At 51.7% G+C, this 26,959-nt stretch overlaps 1 protein-coding gene across 2 annotated transcripts in view; it reads right to left on the reverse strand.

Moving 5' to 3' along the window:
• NKAIN1 (sodium/potassium transporting ATPase interacting 1) overlaps positions 1-25,967 on the reverse strand; it is a 45,589-nt gene extending 19,622 nt beyond the window's left edge. Inside the window, exon 1 of one of the 2 annotated variants that reach the window (XM_082616143.1) lies at positions 25,505-25,967. In XM_082616143.1, coding sequence (XP_082472269.1) covers positions 25,505-25,558 — 54 coding nt within the window. In that variant the 5' untranslated portion in view covers positions 25,559-25,967. The remainder of the gene's footprint in view (positions 1-25,504) is intronic. The other variant, XM_082616144.1, reaches the window with a different exon arrangement.
• Between the last annotated feature and the right edge of the window lie 992 nt (positions 25,968-26,959).

Genomic DNA, 26,959 nt, shown 5'->3' on the forward strand with positions numbered 1-26,959 from the left:
CCTTCTTACAGGCCCATAAAAGCCTGCAGGAACCTGCTCTCCCCCAGGAGGCTCCTCCCACCAGGCCCTCCCTCAACCTTAATTTCTGGGTCCTGGCTGGAAGTGGATTAGAAGCTGCAGGCTACCAGCTCTGGCCTTTCATCAACACCTCTGGGCTTTGACCTGGTTGGTGCACAGCTGAGAAGCAGGGGAACAGAGGGCATCTGGCCTCGCCCTGGCCCCCAGCACCACCCACTCCAGTGCACCCTTTGGAAAACCATGTGAGGCAGTTTAGGGCACGCTCTGGAGTCACACTGCTTGGGTTTATCTTCCAAATGAGCCTCAGTGTCTCCATCTGTAAAATGGGGATAACAAGCCACACTTCTTGGAGTCATGAAAATTAAATGAGATAATGTATGTCAAGTGCCTGACATAGTAAGCCCTCCATAAATGTTAACTGTTATTATTAAAATAATGATAGTAATAAGAAAGAAACCTGAGACTACCTGGAGGGTCAAAGAAGGGTTTACAGAGGAGGTGATATTTAAATTTGGCCTTGAACTGACTATAAAAAAAAAAACCAGCAACACTGCAAACACTCTGGATGTCCATCAGAAGGACACACAGTAAATTATGGCATCTCCCTGTGATGAAACCAATACAGCCATTACAGTGGTGTGGAAAGAGGGCCAACCCACGTGGTGTGAAAAGGCTGCAGGGCCACTTGAGATGTGTGATCTTATTTTTGTGTAAAAGAAAAAAAAAGAATCATCAAACTGTTAACTCTGGAGAGTGGAATTGGAAGGGGTTTTTGAGAGTCAACTAGAGATATTTCTGTAAGGTTGTTACATTGATGAGTAATACTTTTATAAGAAAACAAAATAAAGAAGAAATTACTAGGGGATGAATGAGCATGGGCAAAACCCCTGAGGTGTGGGCTGGGTGACCAACCGTTCTGGTTGGCCTGGGGCTGTGGAGTTTCTTGAGGTGCAGCACTTGAGCGGATAAACCCCAAAGTCCCAGGCAAACTGGGACAAGCTGGTCACCCCAGATGTGGAAGGGTATGGACCACTTATGGGCTTGGGGACAGCTCTGGATGGATGAAATGAGGGGTGGCAAGGTGGGAACACCTGAGGCTGGGCCTCAGACTTAGAGCTTTATCCCGCTGGCCCCAGGAGCCAGGGAAGGTTTGAGGAGAGGGACATGGAAGCTGGATGCTTCAAGCACGGGGCTCTCTGACTGGGGAGGAGGCTGGAGGTGGGCGATCAGGTGGAGATGCAGAGGCCGTCCTTGGAGGGCTGAGGGCAGGGCCCAGAATCCCTCTCCATGCTCGTGGTTCCACTCTCCTAGAAATCCCACCTTCTTGGAGATGCCCTCTCTACCTCTGCCCCTGTCCCCGTGTCCAAACTGTTGGCACATCCCCAGTGCCAATCCTCCAACAGGCTCCAGAGCGGGCAGTGAAGGCCTGGGAGGAGGGCGCCCTCCAGAGAGAAGCACTTCAGACAGGGTGGAGGGGAAGACAACCCAGACGGAGAAAACCCACCAAAAACCAGGCTCTCTCAGGAGACGCCAGCTGCAGACAAATGGACATTTGGATAAATATAAAGGTGATTAACCAGATCTCCCCATTAAGTATAGTGAATGACACCACATAATTAAGTCAAAAACTCATGGCAGAAAGCACCTTAATGGAGCAGGCACTTAGGCAGGGAGAATTCATTAAGGAGGTGTGGAGAATTTCAGGAGAGGCTATGAGGATGGAGGCAGGTGGCAAAGACCAGAAGGTTGACAAAAACAATCGGGAGTTAACATCTGTCCAGAATGGGACTGAGAACAGAGCCCAGGAATTATCAGCCCAGGCTCTTGAGTCAGGCAGACCTGGGATGGAGTCCCAGCTCTCACTTACAAGCTGCGGAATGTGGGAAAGTCATTTCTTGGAGCCTCAGTTTCCTTACCTGCAAAATGGGAATACTACTATTACTAATACCCACTTCCTGGGGTTGTGAGAATTCAATGAGGTAATGTGAGTAAAGGACTTTGCATATAGTAAGTGCTCAGTAAATTATCATTAATTGGACAAGTCACTTTCCCTCTTGGGATCTTAATTTCTCACTGACAAAAAGAGGATAATGTCCTATCTTCTTCCCAGAGAAACTGGAGGATGAAATAAGATCACAACCGTGAAAGCAACTGCTATACTAGAATATGCTTTGTAAACTGTGAAGTACTCTACCCACATCTGTCATTACTAGGATAATTATTAAGTCCTTGGTTTCATCCCAAGGCCAGATTCTTGCTGCTTCTTCCCAGAGAAGCTATACAGTGTAGTGGTTAAAAGTGTGGCCCAGAAGCCAGACTTGTCTGGATTTGAATTTGACCTTTAACGCTTACTAGCTGTGTGACCATCAGCAAGTCACTTAACCTCTCTGTGCTTTAATGTCTCCATCTGTAAAATGAGGATGATGATAACAGTACCTACCTCATGGGGGTGTCGTGAGGCCTAACTGATAGAAGATGCGTAAAGCATTCAGAACATTTCCTGGCCGAGGGCTATAGGTAAAGCCAGGTTAACTGCGATGATTGTTACCCATCGTGTAGACTCCGGGCCTGAGTCCCTCACAGGTTCAGAGGACTCCTGTTCTGAAGGAGACGAGACCACAGTCGTCCTGGTATGCAGGCCCCTTTGGGGCCAGGTATTACTCTACCCCCGCCCAAACCCCCATCTCACTCCATCCAGTCCAGCCACTGCCTGGCCCAGCCTGGCCCCACGCTCCACCCTTGTTCTTCTCACTCACCCACCGAGCATTCGTGGACGCTGACTCTGCGCCAGGCCTGCACTGGCTGCACAGACGACCAGCTCCAAGTGTCTGCGTAGTGAGAGACCAGAGAAGAGAGCCAGGGCTCCACTCTGGGCACCTGCCCTGTACACGTGGCTTCATGTCCATTTCACTGACTCCTGTCACCCTTGAGAAGTGTCATTTTACACATGTGGAAACTATGGAGCAGGGAGTAAAGTCACAGACCCCAGGTCACAGAGCAGGATTCAGACACACAGCTGTGGGCTCCAGAGCCTGCACACCGCCCCACGTTTCCCTATTAGCTCCTCTGGTCCATGCACAGCATCGCTGCCACCGTGGCCTGACCACCTCCACCCCGCCGCCGCTGCTGAAACCGGTGCCCTCTCAAAGGATCCGCAACAGCCATGGAGAATGCTGAGATGTGTTCTGTTCAAGGCCATCATTTGGGGACCTCCCTGGTGAGGCAGTGGTTAAGAATCTGCCTGCCAGTGCAGGGGACATGGGTTCGAGCCCTGGTCTGCGAAGATCTCACATGCCGCGGAGCAACTAAGCCCGTGCGCCACAACTTCTGAGCCCGCGCCTAGAGCCCGTGCTCCACAAGAGAAGCCACCGCAGTGACAGACCCATGCACCGCAACCAAGAGTAGCTCCTGCTCACCACAACTAGAGAAAGCCCGCATGTAGCAATGAAGACCCAATGCAGCCAAAAATGAGTAAATAAATTTATAAAAAACAAAAAGCCCATCATTTGCGAGCAGTGTGAAGTCCAGCAAGTCTAAACGTCCTAAGCCTCGGTTTCCTCATCTATAAACAGGAAAAGAATTAAATCTACCTTTTGGAGTTGACGTTAAAGGATGTAAAGCAGGGTACCTGGCACTGAAGGCGCCCCCAACAGGTGCCATTCTTTGGTCCCTCTGCGTCCAATCCTTCCGCCCACCCCCATCCCCACTTTTGTAGGTGGTGTTCTGAAGTTTTCTCATTCCTTCAGTGAAGGTTTCTTTCATTCCTTCTGGAGGCCTTTCTTCCTTGCTAATAAGACAAAGCAGAGCAAGGCCTTCCTGCAGCCATTCTGCTATCACCTCAAGCAGGGCGGCCTGCCTGCCTTCACAGCACCCCTGCCAACCTCCAGTGTTAAGTGTGCTATTCTCTGGGCCCCAGGGCTCCCTCAGAAAGCTCCCTTGAAGCTGACCTGGCGCTCCCTCTGAGCCAGCCTGGCTGAGCCAGCCTTTGAGAGCGGTCAGCCCTTGCCTGGAGCAGAAGCACTCCGACAAACACCGGACAAGAGGCCTCTGTACAAAAACCTCCCGACTTTCCGTGTCTCCTCCCAACTCTGCCTTTTCCTTCCTGGACTCTGGTGTGAGTCTATGACATCATGTCTGACTCAGAAAATGATGATGCTGAGACCTTGGGCAAATCATTTGACCTTTCAGGGCCTCAGTTTTCTCATCTGTAAAATGGGACTTGTAACCCCTACCCTTCTTGCCTCCCAGGTTGAGGGGTGGTGGATTCAACGGGATAACCGACACCTGGGAACCATCAAGCTCCCCCCCTTGCTGGGGAGACCTCCAGGGCTCACACTTTCTGTTCCAACTGGATCAAGAGAAGCAGTGCAGTAAAGCCCAGGCTCCTCCTTCCCACCTGAGCATCCCCAACAGCAGAATTGACCTCCAAGGAGTCTGGTGCAAGAGAGGAATCTCCTGGAAGTCTGTTTTATCTTAAAAGAATATGCACCTAATATTCTGCTCTGACATAGAGCCTTCTCCTTCGATCATTTCCCGCCAGATCAGGACAGAATGGATGCTCTGCAAAGATGCAGATCTTTATCCTGTGGCTCAGCCTCCTCCTGCCCCCAACCAGGCAGGTACAGGAACTGAAATCTAAGAAGCCAGCCAGACCGGGTGCAAATCCTGCCTCCACACTTACCCACAGGCCACACAGCTAGTAAGCCATTCAGCACGGCTGAGGCTGTTTCCTCATCTGAAATGGGGATAACTGATCCCAGGGCCCACGTCTGTGGGTCAGGCCAGGGTAAGGCTGAGGGCAATGAGTGAAGAGAAAGGGTCCAAACCTGAGGTCAGGGACATGGAAGCTGAGTCATTGTAGGAAGGGTTTGAGAAGATTGGGCTCTTTAGGCTATTATGAGACCTTTTCATTCTCCTTTCATTTGCTCAACCATTACATCTTTACTGAATGTCAGTCCCAATACTAGACATTGGAGATACAGTGGTGAACAAAAGCAAAAATAGACACAGCTGCTGACTCAACCAAACACTCAACTAAATGGGAGCAGAAGGGAACTTCCTCAGCCTGGTAAAAGGCATCTATGAAAAGCCCCACAGCTAACATCATACTTAATGGTGAGAAACTGGACGTGTTTACCCAAAGATCAGGGACAAGACAAGGATGTCGACTCTCCTCACTTCTATTCAACATTGTATTGGAGGTTCTAGCCAGGACAATTAGGCAAGAAAAAGAAAGCAAAGGCATCTGGATTGCAAAGAAAGAAGTAAAACTATCTCTATTTCCAGATGGCATGATCTTTTTTTTTTAAATTGAATGAATGATTCTTTAAATTCTATAGTGCTTTACAATTTTCAAAAGTTTTACCATAATGGAAAAGAATATGAAGAAGAATATGTAAACATATGTATAACTGAATCACTCTGCTGTACACCAGAAACTAACACAACATTGTAAATCAATTATACTTCAGTTCTTTAAAAAGTTTCACACAACTAATTTCATATAATAACCCTTTTTTTCCCCATCCCTATATTTCCTCTCCCCCTTCCCTCTCCCTACTGTAACCACTAGTTTGTTCTCTGTATCTGTGAGGCAGATGACATGATGTTCTATATAGAAAGCCCTAAAGAATCCACAAAAAACTTAGAGCTACTAAATCAGATCAGCAAAATTGCAAGATCCAAAATCAACATACAAAAATCAGTTGTTTTTCTTTCTTAAAATTTTTTAAAATTTAATTCAATTTATTATTTATTTATTTTTGGCCATGCCACGCGGCATGTGGGAGCTTAGTTCCCCAACCAGGGATAGAACCCACACCCCCTGCAGTGGAAGCACAGAGTCTTAACCACTAGACTGCCAGGGAAGTCCCTCAGTTGTTTTTCTATACACTAGCAATGAACAACCCAAACTTAAATTAAGAAAATTCCATTCACAATAGTATTGAAAAGAATAAAGTAAATTTAACCAAGGAGGTGCAAGACTCATACACTGAAAACTACAAAATATTACTGAAAGAAATTAAAGAGATAAATAAATAAGACATCCAGTGTTCATAGACTGGAAGACTTAATGTTGTTAAGACTGCAATACTTCCAAATTGATCTACAGATTCGATGCAATCTCTATTAAAATTCCAAGTACTATTTTTGCAGAAATGGATAAGCTGGTCCTAATATTTGTATGGAAATGCAAGGGACCCAGAATAGCCAAAATAATCTTGAAAAAGAACAAAGTTGAAGGACTTACACTTGTTGACTTCAAAACTTACCAACACACTACAGTAATCAAGACAGCATGGTAGTGAGATAAGGTTAGACATATAGACCAATGGAATAGAATCGCGAGTCTGAAAATAAACCCATATATTTACCATAAACTGATTTCCAACAGGGTGCCAAGACTATTGAATGGAGAAAGCATAGTGTTTTCAACAAACGCTGCTGGGACAAATAGATATCCATATGCAAAGGAATGAAGTTGGACTCCTACCTCACATCATATATAAAAACTAACTCAAAATGAATCACATTTTGAGTTAGTTTTAGTAAGAGCTAAAACTATAAAACTCTTAGAAGAAACCACAGGTATCAATCTGAATGACCTTAGAATAGGCAACAGTTCTTCGATATGACACCTAAAGCACAGGCAGCCATAGGAAAACTAGATAAATTGGACGTCATCAAAATAAAAAACCTTTAAACATCAAAGCACATTATCAAGAAAGTGAAAAGTCAACCCACAGAATAGGAGAAAATATTGGTAAATCATAGATGTGATAAGGGTCTAGAATCCAGAATATACAGAGAACTCTTACCAATCCACAATAAAACAATAAATAACCCAATAAAAAATGGGCAAAGGAGGGACTTCCCTGGTGGCACAGTGGTTGAGAGTCCACCTGCCGATGCAGGGGACACGGGTTCGTGCCCCGGTCCCGGAGGATCCCACATGCCGCGGAGCGGCTGGGCCCGTGAGCCATGGCCGCTGAGCCTGCACGTCCGGAGCCTGTGCTCCACAACGGGAGAGGCCACAGCAGTGAGAGGCCCGTGTACCGCAAAAAAAAAAAAAAAAAAAAAAAAAAGGGCAAAGGATTTGAACAGAAATTTTCCCAAAGAAGATACACAACTGGCCAATAAGCACATGAAAAGATGCTCAACATCGTTAGTCATTAATGAAATGCAAATCAAACCCACAATGAGATGCTACTTTACACCCACAGGGACAGCTATAATAAAAAATACAGATAATAATAAGCGTTGGTGTGGTGAGGATGTAGAGAAACTGGAACCCTCATGCATTGCTAGTGGGAATGTAAAATGGTGCAGCCACTATGGAAAACAGTTTGACAGCTCCTCAAAAAATTGTATAGTTATCACATGGCCCAGCAATTCCATGCCAAGGCATATACCTGAAAATTAAAACAAAGTTCACACAAAACTTGTATAGGAATCTTCACAGCAGCATTATTCATAACAGCCAAAAAGTGGAAACAACCCAAATATTCATCAACTGATTAATGGATAAACAAAATGTGATACGTCCATTCAAAGGAATATTAAGCCATAGAAAGGAATGTAGTGACCCATGCCACAACATGCACAAACCTTAAAAACATTACGCTACGTGAAAGAAGACAGTCACAAAGGACCACGTATTGTATGATCCTATTATACCAAATATCCAGAATAGGCAAATCCAGAGAGACAGAAAGTAGATTAGTGGTAGGTAGCCAGGGGCCAGAGGGAGGGGGGAATGAGTTTGAGGTTTCTTTTTTGGGGCAATGAAAAATGTTCTGGAGTTAGATAGTGGCCATGGCTGCAGAACTCTGTGAACATATTAAAAACTGAATTGTTAAAATGGTGAATTTTATGGTATGTGAGTTTTATCTCAATAAAAAAAGGAGGAAAAAAAAAACTCCAGACATTTTTGCCCTCCTTGTCCTTATGGAGGTTCCATTCAGTGGCGGGTAGTGGGAGAGGGAACCCCCCCACCTCCCCGCACCACACACACACACATGTGCACAGAGACAAACTGAAATTACTATTGTGCTAAGTGCTCTCAAGAATGACAGCTATGGGCTTCCCTGGTGGCGCAGTAGTTGAGAGTCCGCCTGCCGATGCAGGGGACACGGGTTCGTGCCCCGGTCCGGGAAGATCCCACATGCCGCGGAGCAGCTGGGCCCGTGAGCCATGGCCGCTGAGCCTGCGCGTCCGGAGCCTGTGCTCCGCAACGGAAGAGGCCACAACAGTGAGAGGCCCACGTACCGCAAAAAAAAAAAAAAAAAAGGCAGAAGAATCCGCCTGCCAATGCAGGGGACATGGGTTCAAGCCCTGGCCCGGGAAGATCCCACATGCCGCAGAGCAACTAAGCCCGTGCGCCACAACTACTGAGCCTGCGCTCTAGAGCCCACGTGCCGCAACTACCGAAGCCCGCGCGCCTAGAGCCCAGGCTCCGCAACAAGAGAAGCCACCACAGTGAGAAGCCGATGCACTGCAACGAAGAGTAGCCCCTGCTCACCGCAACTACAGAAAGCCCGTGTGCAGCAACAAAGACCCAACGTGGCCAAATATGAATAAACTAAAAAAAAAAAAAAAAGAATGACAGCTATGATGGAAGTAGTTGAGGAAGACTTCCGGGAGGAAGTGATCTGAAGGAAGAGGGATTAGCAAGGTGAGGAAGGGAGGGAAGAAGTTTCAGGCAGAGGGAAGTGCAAGGATCCTGTATGGGAGGGAGCTCGGCAAGTAGAAAGGTCCAGAAGAGACCCCTGTGTCTAGAGTAGGGGGAATGAGAGGGAGCAGGGCACCAGAGAGAAGGGCTGGGAGGCCCACTGTGGCTGGGGAGGGGCCCCAAGCCCTCCGAGTACTCTTTGGGTCAAGATTCATGGGGTGGGGGCCTCCCTGGTGGCGCAGTCGTTGAGAGTCCGCCTGCCGATGCAGGGGATACGGGTTCGTGCCCCGGTCTGGGAGGATCCCATATGCCGCGGAGCGGCTGGGCCCGTGAGCCATGGCCGCTGGGCCTGCGCATCCGGAGCCTGTGCTCCGCAACGGGAGAGGCCACAACAGTGAGAGGCCCGCATACCGCAAAAAAAAAAAAAAGAAAAAAAAAGAAAAAAAGATTCATGGGGTGGGAACGGGGGTGGGGCGGGGGTGGGGGGGAGGAATATGCACCTACTGCAGGGGTCAAGTGCTCCCAGTCAACATCTGGAATGAGTTGGGAGGTCATTTCTCCCGACTGAGTCACTCTTCATGTGACCTGATGGAAGGAGGAAAAAATCCAATTCCCTGACTTACTTAGTGGCACCTCCTGTACTGATGCTCCCAGGGAGGAAATACTGATGAAAACCAGCCTCACTGCTATGGCAACAGCAACCACTTATCACTTTCCATCCTGATGAAAGGCCAGGTGGGAAGTCTGCCTAGCAGCAGTGGTAGGCGACAGAAGCCCCTCCCAGGGGCTTCAGAATCCCCTCCCATCACCATCCAAGCCTTGCTCGGGTCCCAGCTTCTCCTTCCAGTGGAGAATCACAGCAGCTGCCAACATCTGAGCAGTCCTTCCCAGCTCAGGGCGTGATTTATGCCACCACCCTATAATGTGGAATTGTTAGCCCTACTGGACAGATGCAGACACTGAGGCTTAGAGAGGTGAAGGGTGCTTCCAGCATCCTTCCCTCTCTGCTGCCTTTACTCCCCCATATGGTAAAGGTCTGTTTATCTGTGCAGGTCTCCTGCTCTGATTCATCTGTGGCATGAAGGAATAAGTGAGTGGAGTGAATGTCACCCCCCCCCCACTCTCCTGTCACCCTCTTCCTTTTCTGGTGATCTACGAGATCCGGGTGACCCCACCCCCCAGTGTTCTGTTCTGGCCAGGGGAGAGGGTCATGTGGGGCCTGTGAGAGCCAGGGCGGTAAGGAGGGCCTGCATGGGAGGGGGTACCCCTCCACCCCAGCCCCCCCAGGGGACAGGGCTGAAGTGTTTCCCTTCAAAATGCCTGGCTTGGAACTTTGACACGAGCATTAATATCGATGGCTAATATTCCGGGTGCACTTACTGTGTACCAGGCTTTGTGGCAAGTGCTTTGCACGTGCCCTCTCATTTGAGTGAGGGATGGGTTATCACACCCGCTCCATGGAGGGGAGTGCAGCCTGAGATCTGAGCTGGAGAGGCGGCAGAGCCGTGGCAAACCAGGTGGTTCTGGAGCCAGAGCCTGGCTCTAAACCAGATACCTGCAGCCCCGAGGAGACCATCTCATCCTCACCTCCCCATCCCCCATCCCAGGGGTTGGCTGGGAAGATGAAAAGGGAGGGCAAAGGAGCTGAGGAGTGAGAGTGGAGCAGCGTCCTGCAATCATCTCCTGGCCCCGGGCCAGAAGGCTGCTGGTGGGCCTGTTGCAGAAGAGATGCGCTGTCTGTGTAGCTGCAAGAGTGCAGGGAGGGCCCCTCCTGAGGACCAGGCCCTGCCTGATCTTCAGGCCTGGTTTACAGGAGGAAGGAAAGGGAACGCACAGTTCTCAAGTGCCTACTATGTGCATATGCTGAGCATCGCCCTTTACAGGTGGCATTTCACTTTACCCCCAGCATGACACCAAGAGAGATTTACAGCTAACGCTTATGATATGTCAAGCATCTCGGATGCTCACCATGCTTCGATTCATTTAATCCCCACAGAAACATGCCAGGTACAGACCCTCTGCACATGGGAAAACTGAATCATGAAGAAGAAAAGTATCTTGCCCAAGGTCACATGGCTGGTAAAGCTTTGATCCAGGTCCTTTGGCCCTAGAGTCTGTAAGTAACACACTTTGTATCCTGCTAGGGGAGTGTCGTCCCCATTGTCCACAGCGGGAGAGTGAGGCCCTTTCTTGAGGTCACCAGGTGTCAGAGTGGGGTTTGAGCTCCATCTCCTGGGAATGTCTGTGGCATTTTGACTTCGTGGCACCTTGCCCCTGCTCCCCACCAACTCCTGCCCAGAAACACTGAGACCACAGGAATGGTTCTAGCTGCAGCCTCTGGCCCATGGCTGCCCAGAACTGAGCAAAGAGCAGCCCTCTTCCACCCACCTGGAAAGCTTATTTTTGTTCAGGGTTTCTTTGTCTGGAATCACACATCCAACCGCCATCCTTCCCAGAAATGGCGTCAGCTTGCTTCCTGGAACAGTCCACGAAGGGCCCCGATGCCAGGCTCCCTGACTTTCTTTGGGGCGGCAAGGGAAGGAGACAGGGATTAAACCCCTCGGGCCCTACCGCTTCCCTGGGCCTCTGTGGACCCATCCATACAAAGCGTTGGCATGATGTCTCTGGAGACCTTCAGGCTCCTGCATCCCAGGATTCTCTGTCAGGAGCTTCCCACTCAGCAAACAGTCATAACTGTGTGCCTTACAGACGCACCACCTCCCAGAGCCTCACTGCCATTCCCATTGGCTGTAATTACAGCAGCTCTCACTTCCTAAGTGTTGACTAAGTGCCAGGTGCTGTGCCGAGTGCCTTTCATGGATTCTCTCACTGAATTTGCTGGACAGTCCTAAGAGGCAGGTCCAGTGATCTCCACTTTACAGATGAAGAAACTCGGCTCAGGGAGGCTGAGCACCTCGCCCGCGTGCACACTCCCAGGAAGCAGGACATCTCACTGTTGCCTCACGCAGCTGCGAGGGGGAGAGCCGATCGCGTATGTCAAGGATTTGGTCACAGGCCTTGATAAACCACATCCCCACACCCTCCATCCTGCCCCATCAGGCCTGGGGGCCCACCAGCCCAGCCTGTCACAGCTGACAAGCATGGTGTGATTCCCAGATGGGGTCCCAGACAGCCTCTCACTTCAGTGGAGGATCCCTGTGTCCCTGGCAGCCTATCATGAGAATGACAGCTAGTGGCAGCTTGGGGACAGCAGCCCACTCAGATGGCTCATGGGGCTGCTGACCGGCAGACAGACAGTGCCAGGCTGGAGCAGCTGGCATCGCCGGAGGCAGGTGAGGCACCTGGGAGCCTCTTATGGCACCCACCCTCAAGTCCAGACCCTTCGCTAACATTTAGGGGCCTTCAGGACTGAGGCAAGAGTACCAACAGCGCACCATGTGTCCAAATATTTAAGTTACAAACCAAGCTGACAAACTCTTAAATAAAATATGTTATATCTTCCCACCCAGACATAATGGTCTGGAAGGCCAGCCTGTGCGCTGAAATTTCTCAGACTCCCCAGAGTTCCGTGCTAGAAGACAGCAGTGCCTTCTGGGTTCCTTCTGTGCAGGGGCCTCATACACAGGTCTGGACACCCTGGGACACCCTTTGTCTGTCCCGGGGGCTCGGGGGGCGCACACACCAGCTGCACAGGCTCCCTCTGGAGATGCCCTGGCAGATCCTGAAAGTGGGCTTGGGGCTGACCTAACAGGGGACCCTGGGGTCTGTCGTGAGCAAACTAGTAAACCCTCACTTGGAGACACGTTCCGAAGAAAGAGTCTCGGACCACACAGGTGCCTGGACTCTGGGCGGCCCAGGGGGAGAGAGAGAGCTTAGGATTGAGCATCGGGAAATCCAGGCAGACACCAGCTCCGCCACGTGCGTGCTGTGACCTGTGGCCGGTGAATGCCCCTCCTGGGTCCCATTTGCTCATCTGTAAAACAGGGACGACAGTTCCTGCCCGGTGGGGCCGTAGTCAGGCGTAAATGCAGTAAGTCCATGAAAAGGTTCCTGCCTTGCTTTCAGACTGTTCAACTCCACTGAAGACTGTCTCTAAGAAACCCTCCCCTTAACACTGGACTCCTTTACCGTCTGCTTTTCCGTATGTCCCTGGCCACACCGCAACATGAACACTGACAGCATCTGAGCCCACACGGGCAGGGTGCCTCCCACACCACAGAATCCCCGGCACCTAGCACAGGGCCAGACACAGAGTAAGCAGAAGCTCTGTGATTATTCACCCAGCCTTTCCACCTGCTTATGAGGTTCACCCAAGCATCGCCATCACTGAGGGCCTTCTGAGGGCCAGACTCACCACCAGGCTCTGAGGACCAGATGGCTCAGGCACCTCTCCAGGCCACACGGAGCTCGCAGTCTAGAGAGAGCGATTTGACGTGGGAATGAGAACAGGTGACACAGAGGGATGCCTGCCGTAATGCAGGCAGTAGGGGCAAGGTGTTCCCAGAGGCCAGAGGAAGACAGGTGCAGGAGTACAGTGATGCTCCAAAGAGGAGGGGATGGGTGAGCTGGCCTTAAGGAGATTAAGAGCGGAGGGGACTTCCAGAGACAGGAACAGCAGGTGCAAAGGCACAGAGGTGTGAGGTACAGCTGGTGTGCTTACCTCAATGTGACCAGAGCTCAAGGACGTGGAAGTGGCGAGCGTCAGGGTTGGTGGGGCCGCCAGGGCCACCGAGTGTCCCAGTAATTCTCAATGTGTGAACAGCAGCATTAGCAGCACCTTGGAACTTGTCAGAAATGCAAATTCTCAGGCCCCACCTCAGACCTACTAAATCGGAAGCTCGGGGCAGGATGCAGAAATCTGTATCTGAACGAGCTCTCGAAGTGTTTGTGATGCATGCTAAAGTGTGAGAACCACTGGACTTCCTCCTGAAGGCAACAAGGAGCCATGTTATAAAGCTGCCCACTTCTGAAAGTTGGCCTCACATGAGCCCTCACCTCCAGCAGGACAGCCGTGCGTGGCAGAATAATCTATCTTCACCCGTGAGGGAGGGGGCCCCTGGGAAGTCAGAGACCCGTGGTAGGCACAGGGCCCATGACCAGGGTGACCACCTGTCACTCGGAGAAAGGGGGCAGCACCCTACAGAGGGTCAACGAAAGGGAGCTTGTTATCACCGCTACCTCCCCTCAGGTGGGACAGGGTAAGGGAAGAAGGGAGCCTGTGGTCCCAGGTATCCACCCCCATCCCCAGGTGGGAGCATCACAGCCCTATGCTCCTCTTCTGACTGAATCTAGCCCACCATCCCCTGCTCTGTCCATTTGGGCCCCAGGTGGCAATTTCCTCCCCTCCCCATCATGAAGCCACGCCCTCCTGTCACAGCCTAAGGGCTGTGGGGCTGTCTCCTTGGTTACAGCCTGGGCTCCTTTATCCATGGTGACCCTCTCTCAAGAGGCCCCACACCCTCATCTGCTAGGCCTTCACTTTCCTTTGCCAAGGCTGGTTCTAGGGGCCGTGACCCAGATCAGTAGCAGGGCTCTCCCACTCTCTCTTCAGCTGGCACATAGTGAGAAAAAGAGGAACAAGAGGATTCAACACGTTACCTTCGACCAGGAGACAGACACAGCGGGTGCATCAAATAGCTTTACAAGGTCCAACTTGAAGTTCAAGAGAGAGCAAACTGCACCCTCAAGCCTAGTCAAGTACAAAGCATGAGAAGGGAGGGTTCTAGAGTCCGAAAGGCCTGGGTTTGAGTCTGCACCAACCCTGTGTTATCTTGGGCAGGCTTTGTTACTTCCCGAGCCTCAGTTTCCTCACCTGTATATTGGAGATAATATTAATATCTACCCCCTAGGGTCTCTGCAAGATTAAGTAAGAAAATGAATCTCAAGTGAGAAACATAGTACCTGGCACCTCACTGCATCTTACCTTCCTGTTCCTCAGAGAGGGGGAGGAATGCCTGTTCCCGGGTGACCTCTCTCTGCTGGTGGGACACCTGGTGGGGAAGAGCAGTGGCTCTGGGGTTGGAAACAATCCATAAACATCCACTGCTGGTACCGTTATGATCACTATTAATCATGGACAATGAACGGAGCCCCGCCTGGTAAACTGCTTCCTCCAGGTAATTTACATTTCCTATTGTCATCGTAGTCTTCACTCAATGCAATCTGATACAGGGATGTTTTCTAGAAAGCAGGAGCCATGTTGTGCTTCTTAGTTATCCTGCAGTGCCTGGCCCCCCGCCCTGGCAGGGAGCACCCAAGCAGCTCAGCGTGGAAAGGACTTGGAAATCACCTACTCTAACTTAGTATGCAAGGCAGAAAGCTCTCCTCCCTGGTTTTATCAAGTGCTTGGATGTCTCCAGGGACGAAGTCCTTATTCTCTGCTGAAGATGGACTAGTGCCCGGGACTCCAGGGAGGCTGAGCCCTGCGGGGTGACAGGAGCTGAATGGGCAGCTGCAGGAGTTGGGGCGATGGGAACTCCTAGGGCCACCCCTACACCCTAGCAGCCCCCCTTCCTCTCCCGCTGAGAGTTGATAATAGGAATGGTTCTAATTATGCTTTAATTGCTTGCTTCCAGGCAGTTTCTCTGGAGCCAAGGAGTTCAGAGTTCATGAATAAATGAAGAGGGAGGAAGCGGGAGGGGATGTTTATTGATCCACAAATCTCCACGTGCCAATGTCTGCCCCACAAATGCTTGGGCATGCAGCTGTGTGCAATTTTGCATGCATACATACATACAAACACACAAATATACACACCACAGCCCCCCAGATGCCTCTCTCCAAAGGACTGGTGGGGGGTAAAAGGAAGGTAACAAGAAGTGTCCTAAACTGGCTTTGGGTCCCAGTCTCAACTCTGCCACTGACGTGCACTGTGGTCTTGGGAAAATCCTAGTTTTCCCAGCTGTAGAGTATGGAGGTGAAGTGATGTCTGATACCCTCCTCTCAGAAAACCCAGCCTTTAGGATTTCAGTGGGGTATCATCCAGTTAGACAGAACCCTGGGCAGTGCCAGGTGGGCACTGTCGCCCTCAGATTGCCCTTTCACCTGGATGCCTCATTCCCTAAGAAGAACTGGCCAAGCAGCCGGGGGCTTCAGGGAAGTGGCAGGAGGAACACACACATCTCCATCCTGGTGGGACACTTAGTAAAGATGAGTAGGGGCTCTGGACTCGGGGCTGTGGGGGCCCTGGGCAAGGCACTTGAACTTCTTGAATTTCAGTTGCTTTGTCTGTTAAACGGGAATGAGAGACTCTGTGTTATGAAGGTTCACCCAGGGCATACAGTGGCCTCAGTCGAGTGCCTGGCATACAGTGAGCATCTAGTAAGTGGTAGTTGTTATTGCTTATACTGTCAACACCCTGCAAGGTATAGATTGGTGCCTCATAACAGATGAAGAAACTAAGGCACAGAATGGTCAAGCAACTTGCCCCAGATCATGCATTGAGTGGCAGGATTTTAACCCAAGCCCATCTGACCCCGAAACTTCTGTGTTCCAGTCTTGTTTCCCCACTGTGTCTGATCCATCTGGTCCCCAAGAACTGGCACACAGTAGGTATCCATAATATGCTGAATGACAGAGAAATGTGGAAAAGAAAAAAAGAGCATAAAAATACACTCTGTTTCCAGTGACCAAGGTGGGGGTAGACAGATGAGAGAAGAACTAGACCAAGACTCCCTCCAAGATCAAATCGAAGTGTTGGGTCTGGGCGGACCCCAGGCCTCCCTGCCTCGTGGCTGGGGCCAGTCCAGGTGGGGATCAAGGGGGTCCTTGGTATGTGCTTGAGGAAGTAAATCTTTTCACTCTTTATGACTTCCACTAAGAAGCCAAAGCTAGCAATCCTGGCTTTTGGCATCAGCCAGAACCTGTTGTGTCACTGCCTTGCTGTGTGACACTGGGCAATCAGCTGTAGCTCTCTGAGCCTCAGAGCCCTCATCTAGGAAATGGGGATAACAGGGGTCCAGCCCTGGGGCTGCTGGGAGGGTGATAAGGGATGACACATGTGAGGCCATATGCTAGAGGTTAAGAGTAGGGCCTGGGGGCTTCCCTGGTGGCGCAGTGGTTGAGAGCCCGCCTGCCGATGCAGGGGACACGGGTTCGTGCCCCTGTCCAGGAAGATCCCACATGCCGCGGAGCGGCTGGGCCCGAGAGCCACGGCCACTGAGCCTGCACGTCCGGAGGCTGTGCTCCGCAACAGGAGAGGCCACAACAGGGAGAGGCCCGCGTACCGCAAAAAAAAAAAAAAGAAGAGAAGAGTAGGGCCTGGAGTCCGGCTGCCTGTGTTGGTATCCCGGCTCCCCTACTGCCTGACGTAACCGCCTGCAGCCTCAGATTCTGCTTCTGCAGAACGGGGATCATAACTGTCTACCACAAAAGGGTGCAGTGAGGGTGAGTGAGCTACCGCAGGTAGAGCAGTTGCGACAGTTGGCAGTGCTTCGAAATGCTCAGTACATCTTCTTTATTGGACATTTCACATATGGGGAAACCGAGCCCCTGAGTGGGCAAGGACTTGTCCAAAGTCACAGATCCAGTTCATAGCACAGCCAGTCCTGTGTGGGAGCTGGCTGTTTGCAGGGCCCCTTGTCCAGACCACGGCTTGAATAGGTAACCACAGACCTTTCACAGTACCTGGGCCATCCTGCTCCAGCCTGGAGGACTCTGGGGGACTGAACCCCGCCCCCCCTTCCTGTCCTCCCCGGTGCCTCTGAGGCTGGCTCAAACCAGTGGGGTATGTCAGAGGGCAGGGAGGGCTGACCTGCCTTCCTGGCCCACCTGGCCGGCCCCTCCACTCCAGGACTGGCTGCAGAGGCCTCAGAAACAAGCCAGGGGTCCAGGACCAGAACACCATTTGTCAGTCCTGCATGGTAGTGGCAGGCTCATCTCCATGGCAACAGTGCAGTGTGAAGGCATCCTAGCACCATTAGGGAGAGCCCTGAGTAGTATAAACAGAGGCTGCAGTAGATTACACGCCTATTATGAGCAGTCTCAGGCTCTGAGCACTGGTAATTATGCCTAATTGTGCATTTAATTCTGTAATTGAAAACCCACATCTCTGGTTCAGGCTGGGGCTGCAGAACCTACCCCCCAACCTCAAAAGAAAGAGGCATAGGAGCCACCCCTACCCTAATAATCCCAGGGCTGCCTCTCCTTCTAGGGCAAGGGGTAGCCAGAGTGGGCACGGAAGTAAAGCACCTACAGACTCCCATTTCCCCCACTTCCTGTGCCAGCAACTCTGCCACGCTCTGTGATTTGGGGTAGGGGGGAACATGCTTAAGGCAGAGGGACATGGTAAAAGCACAAAAATGCTCACAATTTTCATTATTCATAATATATACCATTTTGTACTATTGCCACTGTCCTCTCAGGACCCAGAATCAGCCTCTGGTGGTTCCAAGGGACTTGGATCATCACTAGATCCATTACACATCCAAATCATCCAACCTACATATAAATTCTTAATCACTGCCAGAGACAGGGAACTCACCACCTGATTGTCAGTCCACCACTACAGAGCCTCTGTAGATAGTTTGAAGACCACTGATGGAGTTCAACACTCTCTCCTCCATCCCCTGGTTTCACAGACTGGAGAAAACGAGACCCAGAGAGGGGCAGGGCCAGCTCAAAGTTGCACAGGAAGTGAGTACCAGAACCCTGGGATTCTGACTTGCAGCTCAGGGTATATTTTGTACCCTAAAGTGACTCAGCACCAAGAATCATGCCCAGCACTTTGTAGGTGCTTCATAAATATTTGCTGAATGCAACTCAGGGTAGGGTTAGTTGATGGCAAAGCTTACTCTCTTACCCAACAATATTTTATCTTTCTAGGGGTCAGGAAGTTCCCCTGTAGTGGGTCAGGGGTTAATGATGGGTTAGAACCTCCTGCTCTGAACCTCTGGGGTCTGAGACTTGATCTTACAACCAAATATGCCATGTAGGCATTTGGGATGGGGATAGTACCGACACTCATTCAGACAGACAGAGGAAAGAACAGGTCACCTGAGTCCCTGACAGCCTGACACCCAGGTGTCAAGCCTCAGGCACGCCATTGGAGGCAGGAGTCTCCTCCTCTCCCCAGAGCCTGATACTCCCATCAGTCATTGCTGCCTGCAGCAAGGTGGGCTGATGTGGAAGCAGCTCTGATCTCCACCTGGAAAGGATGGAACTCACTGATGAGTCAGAGCTGGAGGAGTCCTTTGAGATGGTGAGTCCAACCTTCTCCCTTTACAGAGGGGGACACAGAGAGCCAAGCTTCCTCTCTGATTTCCTCTGAATGAGCGCTGGACTCTGTGCCCAGAGCTCTCCCTGCCTTATCTCAGGTCACCCTTACTGTAGTCCCATGAGGATGTGCAATTATTATTCCCATTTTACAGAAGAGAAGATAGAGGGACAGTAAGGCCAAGGCCACAAAGGTTTAGCAGAACCTCTGCTTCAACTTGGGCCTTCAACTGGTTGACAAAAAGGACATGTCCCTTTCCCATCCCACGATATTCATGTTCATAGAACCCGCTGTCTCACTTCCGGGGCCTTGAAGAGGGTGAACCCTTTGTGAGCTCCTACTCAGCATATCTTACCTCCGGGAAGGACAATTCTCTGAGGACGATTACTAGTATCCTGATTTAGAGAAATGCAGATGGAAGCTCAGAGAGGTTAAGTGTCTTGCCCAAGGTCACTCAGCTATAAAGAGGCAGAGATGGAACTCAAACCCCAGCCTGACTGCATAGCTCAAGCTCTTCCCAGTTGAACTCCCTGCCTCTGGATGTACCAGCTGCTCTGAAAGGCAGGGCCCAGGAGGCCAGAGTAACCCATTAAAACCTGCAACCACAGTAACTGCTCTTCCAAAACCCTGGTACTTGCTGGCAGGAGCACATGTCCCAGAGAGGCGTGCTTTGCTGCCTGAGGCTCTCCCTCAGTCTCCGAATCACCATCCCTCTCCCTCTCCAGGACCAGCAGGGAGACCAAGAGCATTGGGACTGGGGTTCCCCAGACCAAAGCCAGCTCCATCTGCTGTGGCCAGGAGTTAGCTTTTAAAAACACATCTCTGGTCTCATCTTGCTCTCCTATCACCTACTCCTCCCTGAAACTAGATGAGAAAAGAGACTTCAACCATTAGAGCTGACCATCTCCACTTGGTCTTGGTTTTGCAATTGTTCTCAAATCCTTTCCCTGTGATCATTTATGTGAAGCCTAGACTGTATCTTTTGTTTCCTTGGTAACAAGTCACTTCATTCTTCTGACCTCAGTATGCCCATCAGTAAATGGGTATAAAGACCATCCCTATCTCATAGAGTTGTTATGAGGGCTGATAACTCTTCAATACAGGTTAATTTCTTTCCTGCATAACTTGTTCTTCACCTGCGTCACAGTTCCCTTAAACCCAACACGGGTCTTGGGGTGAGGAGAAATGGCGACGGGGGATGGGGTTAGCATTTGAATAAGCAGCTCAGAAGGTCTGGCATCTAGTAACAACCCTTTATGGATGAAGAAAGATTTAGATTTCTCCCTCGGTTTCCACATCCAGCATCGCTACAATCCTACAGGGGAGCAATAGGGCACGCAAGGTAGAAGCTGTGGAGTCCTGATGTGTGAATGCTCATTCTGTGCCTACTATTTATGTGGCCATGGATAAGCCAGATAGTGACAAGGGACAAGGTATATAGAGCACTTAAGCACAGGGCCTGGTTCATAACAGACACCAAATAAAAGGAAGTTGTTATTGTTTCCCACAGAACCATTCGTTTTCCATATAAAGAAACTAAGACTTGAAGAGTTTATGGGTATGAGTCTGGTCACTAAAATCTCTAATCCAGGCAGAGATGGGGGCTGAAGTGACTTATCCAAACTGCAAGGCAAATAACAGGCAGCCGCAGGGAGCACTGCCTGGGCCAGTGCTGTCTGGGCACCATCTCGGGGAACCCTCCCAAACTACCATGGGGTAGGAGCTGTCGTCCTGACTACTTTACAGGAAAGAGGCAGAGGCTCAGAGAAGGTAAGGGACTTTCTGGAAGTCACAAAGCAAGGCAGCAATGTCTGCCTGATCCCAGAGGTCCTTCACCCCTCTGTACCAGATGTCAGAGCAGCTGCCATTTATGGGGTACTTATGTCAAAATCCCCCAGCCACCACCCCTGCAAAGGTGCAGAACCAGGGCCATCCACCGCACCTCCCCCCCGGGTGGGGGGGGCCCTGCTCCATTCCACCTTGCCTACCTCATAAGGGTTTTGAGGGCAGTTTGGTCTCAGTCTGTCCATCTGCAAAAGGGACTTGATCACCCCAGCCCCTACCCTGTCAAAGGGGTATAAAGAACAAAGAGGGTCAGTGGCCTGGACGATTTCGTACTCTGACTCTAAAGCCCGGCCCAAGGGCCTGAAGCACCCAGAGCAGAGCCAGCCCCTCCCCAGGAAGCCATGAGCTTGCAGATGCAGCTGCTTCTGAGCACAGGCCCCTGCAGAGCCTAGCTCCCTCCGGTCTTCACGTCTTCACCATCCGCTGCTGCTAATAACGACATCAATCAGGTTGACCACGTTTCACACCATTACTCGCAGCTCGGCAGGAAGCAACATATTTCCCCCCTCACCCACCATCTTCCAGAAAGCAAAGAGCTTTCCAGAGGGGAAAAGAATGAAATCGATGTGTTTTCTGAGTACCTACTGTGTGCATGGCAGCTGCCTAAGCCCTTTTACTAACTCTGAGAGGTAAGGATGATTCTTTTTCTTTGACAGGGAAAGATACTGGGGCCCAGAGGAGCGAATGCATGTGTCCAAGGTCACACAGAGCCGGGACAAGAACAATCATGGCAGTGATGTGTTACTGACCACTCACTGGCTCATGGTGCCAGGCATGTGCGTGATCCTATTGAAACAGCATCATTTTTGTTTTCAGATAAGGAGACTGAGGCCTGAAGCAGTGAAGCGACCTGTCTGAGGTCACGGGCTGCTTAAACGTGAGCAGCAGAGTGACATAGGGCGGAGAGGGTGGCTCTCTGCTCCGGCAAAAGAGCGCATGAATCTTGGTGCTGTCACTGACTAGCTTAGAGACCTCTCTGGGCCTCAGTTTCCTCATCAGAAAAAGGGGCTAATAAAAACATCTATCCCATTTTGTAGGATAAAAATAAGGAGGATAAAAACCGTAAAATAGCTAACGTTTATCGATCGCTGAACATGTACCAGGCAACTTTGCCAAGCACTTTACATATGTAAGCTCACTGGGTTAAATGAGGTTATGCATATAAACTGCTTAGCACAGAACTCCAGAAATGGGAGTGATCGTGGTGATGATGAAGAAATTGATGATGATTCCCTTGGGCAAATCTCCCTGGTTCATCCTCTTACTGGAAGAATAGAGCAGCCTGTAAGCTTTCAGGAAGGAGGTGGACCAGGAAAGGAAGGCAGGGTTTGGACAGGGGAGGGAAAAGGGAAACATAAAAATCAGGGTGTGAATAGCATTAGTAATGTTAAGATGATATACCAAGTAGGGAGAAAGCAAGGGACCCAAGACGTTCTAGAGTGGAACTAGACTGAGACACACGGAAACCTCCAGGCCAGTCCAGACATCCTCCCAGGGTCCCAGATGGGCAGAACTGGCAGGACCCTAGAGACACAGACCAATGGTTCTTCCCATTTTACAGATGGGGAAAAACCAAGGCTTGCAGTAGGGAAAAGACTTGTCCAAGTTCACAGGATGTCAGTGGCAGAGGCAGGCTTGAATCCAGGCCTCCTGACTCTTAGCTCCATGCCCAACTACTTGCTGCTTCCCACAAAGGAAGAGTGCAGGAGGGCATTTGGATATGTCTGGGTCACAATTCCAGGGAAGCATACCAGGGTATACATCATTAAGATAATAACAATAAAAAACTATAGTTTATTGAATGCTCACTCTATGCCTGGCACAGTGCTAAGCTCATCTGCATTAAGCTACATGCATTTAATCCTCACAACAACCCTAAGACTTGGGAACTGTTTCTATCATCTCTATTTAACAGATGACAAAACTGTGGCTCAGAGAGGCTAAGCAACTTGCTTAAGATCACACAGCTAGGAAGTGACAGAGCCAGGACTCAAACCCACGTCTGTCCTGTCAAACTCCAGAGTCTTGTCTCCTTTACTTGTCCACCTGAACGGTCCAGCCCCCACCTGCTTCTCCCACCCTCCAGTGCACCCTCACATCCTACTTCCTCACCCAAAGCAAGTCTACCCCAACTATAGAACAGTGTTTAGAACTGGCCTGTTCTCTTGTAATCATCAAGCCCCACACAAGAAAGAAAAATGACATAGTTCCTCTTCTAAAGTTTTCAGCTGAGAAACATTTAACAGTCTCTTCCTCTCTGCCCCTGTCCACTGGATGAGAAAACAGGCTCCCTTCTCCCTGGGATGATGTCAGGCTGGTGAATTCCCGCAGCCGGGAGCATATTACCAAAGCTGCCAGGCAGCAAAGGCTCCTGGGGGTTAATGACAGCTGAAGGGACCCACTCTGCAATCGGACCAGACAGAGCAACAGACCCAAGAGACCAATTTTCCAGTCCCTCCTCAGAGCACCTCCCCAAATTGCAAGCTGCCCAAAGGCACCCAGCCAAGATGTAGAAGGATCAGAATCCCACCCAGGTCTTGTCTAATTCCAGAGCCCCTTGTGCTGGTGAGCCCTCTAAGTGGAAGGGTGGCTTTAGCTGAGCTGGGGAGAGCTATGGAGGCAGGTAAGTGAGAGGCAGGGATACTGCCTCGCCACCTTCATTTCTCTAGAGTAGGAAGCACCTCCCCAGGGACCCCTGACTCGCCGGAGCCAAAACTACTTTTACAGTTAAGAAGGCAACAGAGGATGCTGGTCAGCTGTCTGGCTTCCCAGCCTGGCCCCTAACTGTAGAACTTTGGGCAAGCTACTTCATAGGGTTGTTAGGAGGATTAAATGAGTTAATACATGCAAAAGCGCTTACAGGGTACCTAGCACCTAGTAAGTGCTCCCCAAAGCTAACCACTGTTATTATCATCAACAGAGAATGACCGTGGGCCACACTGTTAATAGTGCTTACCTTTGGGATATGGGACTGGGCATAGAAGGAAACGTCTTTAACTTCTGCTCTGTTTGGTTATTTATTGATTTAATCATTTTATAATATGTGTGTGTTACTTTTCTAATTAAAAAAAAAAAGTCCTAGTTTAAAATTTTAAAATTAACACAGAAAAAAACATTCCTCGGAAAGTTTCAGCACTTCTTGGCATTTTATGTTCCTCAAAGGAGATAAAGAGGAACTGGGAGCCTGGAGTTGCCAAATAACTGATTCACTCATTTATTTTACAAATATTAATGGAGTGCCAGGCACTGTTCCAGCTGCTGGGGATTTAGGGGGAACAAGAAAGATAATCTCTGCCCTTCTGGAGTTTCCATTCTACCTGATCTTCATTAATCCCCTCTGCCACACTCAAGGATGAGGAATTCACCGAGAGGCCAACCAAGATGGCCCAGCCAGGGGAAGTCACTTGCCCTGCAGCCCACAGCTGGAAGCAGGGCTACAATCTTCAGGGCCCAGCTGTTTCGACCGCTGCCCAAGAGGGCAGGTCTGTGGATGCAAGTTTGGGGCTGAGGTCCACAAGAGGAGAGAAAAAAGATGAACGAGGAGGTCTGTATAGCCACACTCAAAGCTTCATTCTGCGTTACTGTACACACCTGTGGTGGAGGAAGGGCAATGGATGCAGGCTAAAGTGGAGACCCAGATCACGGAGTCAGGCATCAGTGAGGCCCAGGTTCCCCCAACTCAGACTCAGACCTGAGTTCCATCCATGGAGGTCCCCATGCACCTCTGCCCCCAAAGCCCCCAAAGCCCCCAGTTGTTGGGCCTCAGCTCTAGGGTAGGCAGGAGATCCTGGCCTCTCCTTAAACGCCTTCCCAAATTCACCTGCCAGAGTCTGAATTGAAGGGCAGAGCTGGTCCCCTTCAGCCCCCAAATTCACTCCACTGGCCTCCCTGAGACAAGAACCTGAGTTCCCTGGGCTGGAATTAGGAATAGTGTCCCCAGATGCTCCCATCCTCCCCAGGGCACCCAAGTATCCCACCCCTATCAGTGCCAGCCCAGGCAGAGGAGCCTGCCTCCCCCCAACACCCCCACTCTGGTGGCAATGGTGACTGACAGAAAGCCTGTGGCCTCAGCCAAAGCACGGAGGGCGATCCCGCACCTGGTTGGTCAGACTGGCCCAGGACCTGGTAGCTCCTTGTGACTCTCTCCAGGGAGGGGCTCTCCATTCCCAGGCCTGCCCAGTCAGGAGCATAGAGGGAGGCAGGAAGAGCACAAAGGAGTGAACGGTTCCCGGAGTCTATGATCCCGACACACACAAATGAACATGGACCAGAAATGGTCAGAGATCTAGAGACATACCAAGGAGAAACCAGGAGAGAAACACACACAGGAGCAGAGACTTTGTGAGAAACACTGGGGCGGAGACCAGAGGCTGAGACCCACGCAAACGAGTGATCTAGAGGAAAACACACGGCAGTGACCTCAACGGATCCACACACCAGCCTCGGAAACACCCCCAAACCCCGGCGAGCCACAGTCCCACAGCGCATCTCCCCAACAGAAGGCCGCTCGTACAGTGCGGGCGAGACGCGCCGAGCCCCAGGCGCGGAGCGGGCCGGGGACTCGCGCACAGGACGCACTCGGGGACCGGGGAGCGCCGGGCAAGAAGCGCACACAAAGAGACAGCCGGGCCAGCCCAAGCAGGCTCCGCCCGTCCGCTTCGTGGCTCCAGACCACCCCCCAACCCGAGCGCTCGCCCCAGACCCACACACAGAGACACACACCCCACCCGCACGCCCCGGGACCCCGCCCCGCCGCGCCCCAACCCGGCCCGGCCGCCCGGGCGCGCGGCGCTCACCAGCTGCAGGCAGCAGAAGGCGACCAGCGTGCAGCGCCCGCTGCACTTGCCCATGGCTCCGGGGGCCGCGCGCGCCGTTCGCCGCGGCGCCCCTCTAGCTCGGCGGCCGCCGCCTCCTCCGCGCCGCGCGGGCTCCGCGTCCTCCCAGCTGGGCGCCCCGGGCGGCGGGACCGGGCGCCTAGGGCCGGGCCCGGGAGCGCCGGGTCCTCAGGGCTGCGGCCGGCCGCTCACGCTCGGAGTCCATGGTCCGTCCGCACGCGCGCCGGTTCTGCCGCGCCTCCTTTGTCTGGCCGGCCGGCCGCCAGGCGCGCCTCCCGCCCCGGGGCGGCTGGCGGGGAGCGCGGAGCGGGGAGCGCAGGCACCGAGCGCGGCGCAGCGCACAGCAGCACTGCCCAGCAGGGGCAGCCGCCCGGGCGCTCGGCGGCCGCGGCTTCCCGGCCCCACCACGTGGCTCCGCCGCCGCCGCCGCCGCCGCCAAGAGGTAGAGAAGGAGGGAAAGAGGGGAGGGAAGAGGAGGGGAGGAGAGGGGTGGGGCGGGGCGGCCGAGGAAGCGGAGGGAGGGGAGAAGGGGGAGGGAAGCGGAGAGCAGGGGCGAGAGGCAGGAGTGAAGTGGGAAGAGTGCAGGCTTGGGGACTGATGGCCCTGGGTCAAACCCAGCTTCACTGCTCACTCGCTGTGTGACCTTGGGCAAATCACGTCACCTCTCTGGGCCTCCGTTTTCCTAACAAAATAGGAATAATAATGACTGCTTCAGTGTTGCCACAAAGATGAAATGCAGTTGGGTGAATAAAGCACTTAGCTCTGTGCCTGGCCTCCCGAGGGTGCTGGAGCATTCCTCTGTCCACCTTGTCTCTAGGGCCCGGCGGCTCCAACCTTGGCCCTCTACTTCCACTCCACTTCCCAGATCTGCTCCCCATCCCAGCCTCGCTCCTGAGTTCTTCCTTCCCTCTTTTCTTCTACTGGCATTTATTGAGCCCGAGTGACTACATACACGCCCCTGGGAGCCCTATGATCCAGAGGTGAGCCCTGCAGCACTGTTCCAGAACCCACTGAGCTTCCCAGGCCAGGGAACAGGCAACCCCCAGGGGCATAAGCAGGAGATGCCTGATGGCAGCGGTCTGCCCAGGGGGCTGTGGCCAGCCCCTCACCCAGGCTGCAGTGGGGAGGGAGTCAGGAAGGGCTTGCCAGTAGAAGACTGCCTTCTTCAAGGCGCCCCCTCCAAAAGCAATCAAGCTCTCAAACACATCCCCAGTCCACTGAATCATCCCAGCCCCCCTCCTAACTTCTTATATAGGGATTAGCATCGCTCAGGTGGGAATCCCTGCGGCATCCTCCCAGCTCCTCTATCCCATCTGATCTGTCATTACATTCTGTGAACTTACCTTCCAGCTGTTATCTATGAAATATCTACTACCTACCAGGCTCTCCACTGGGGATAAGGGGATGAACCAGTCC

This window comes from Mesoplodon mirus (assembly GCF_964341445.2).
Source record: "Mesoplodon mirus genome assembly, chromosome: 3".
Lineage (NCBI taxonomy): Eukaryota > Metazoa > Chordata > Mammalia > Artiodactyla > Ziphiidae > Mesoplodon > Mesoplodon mirus.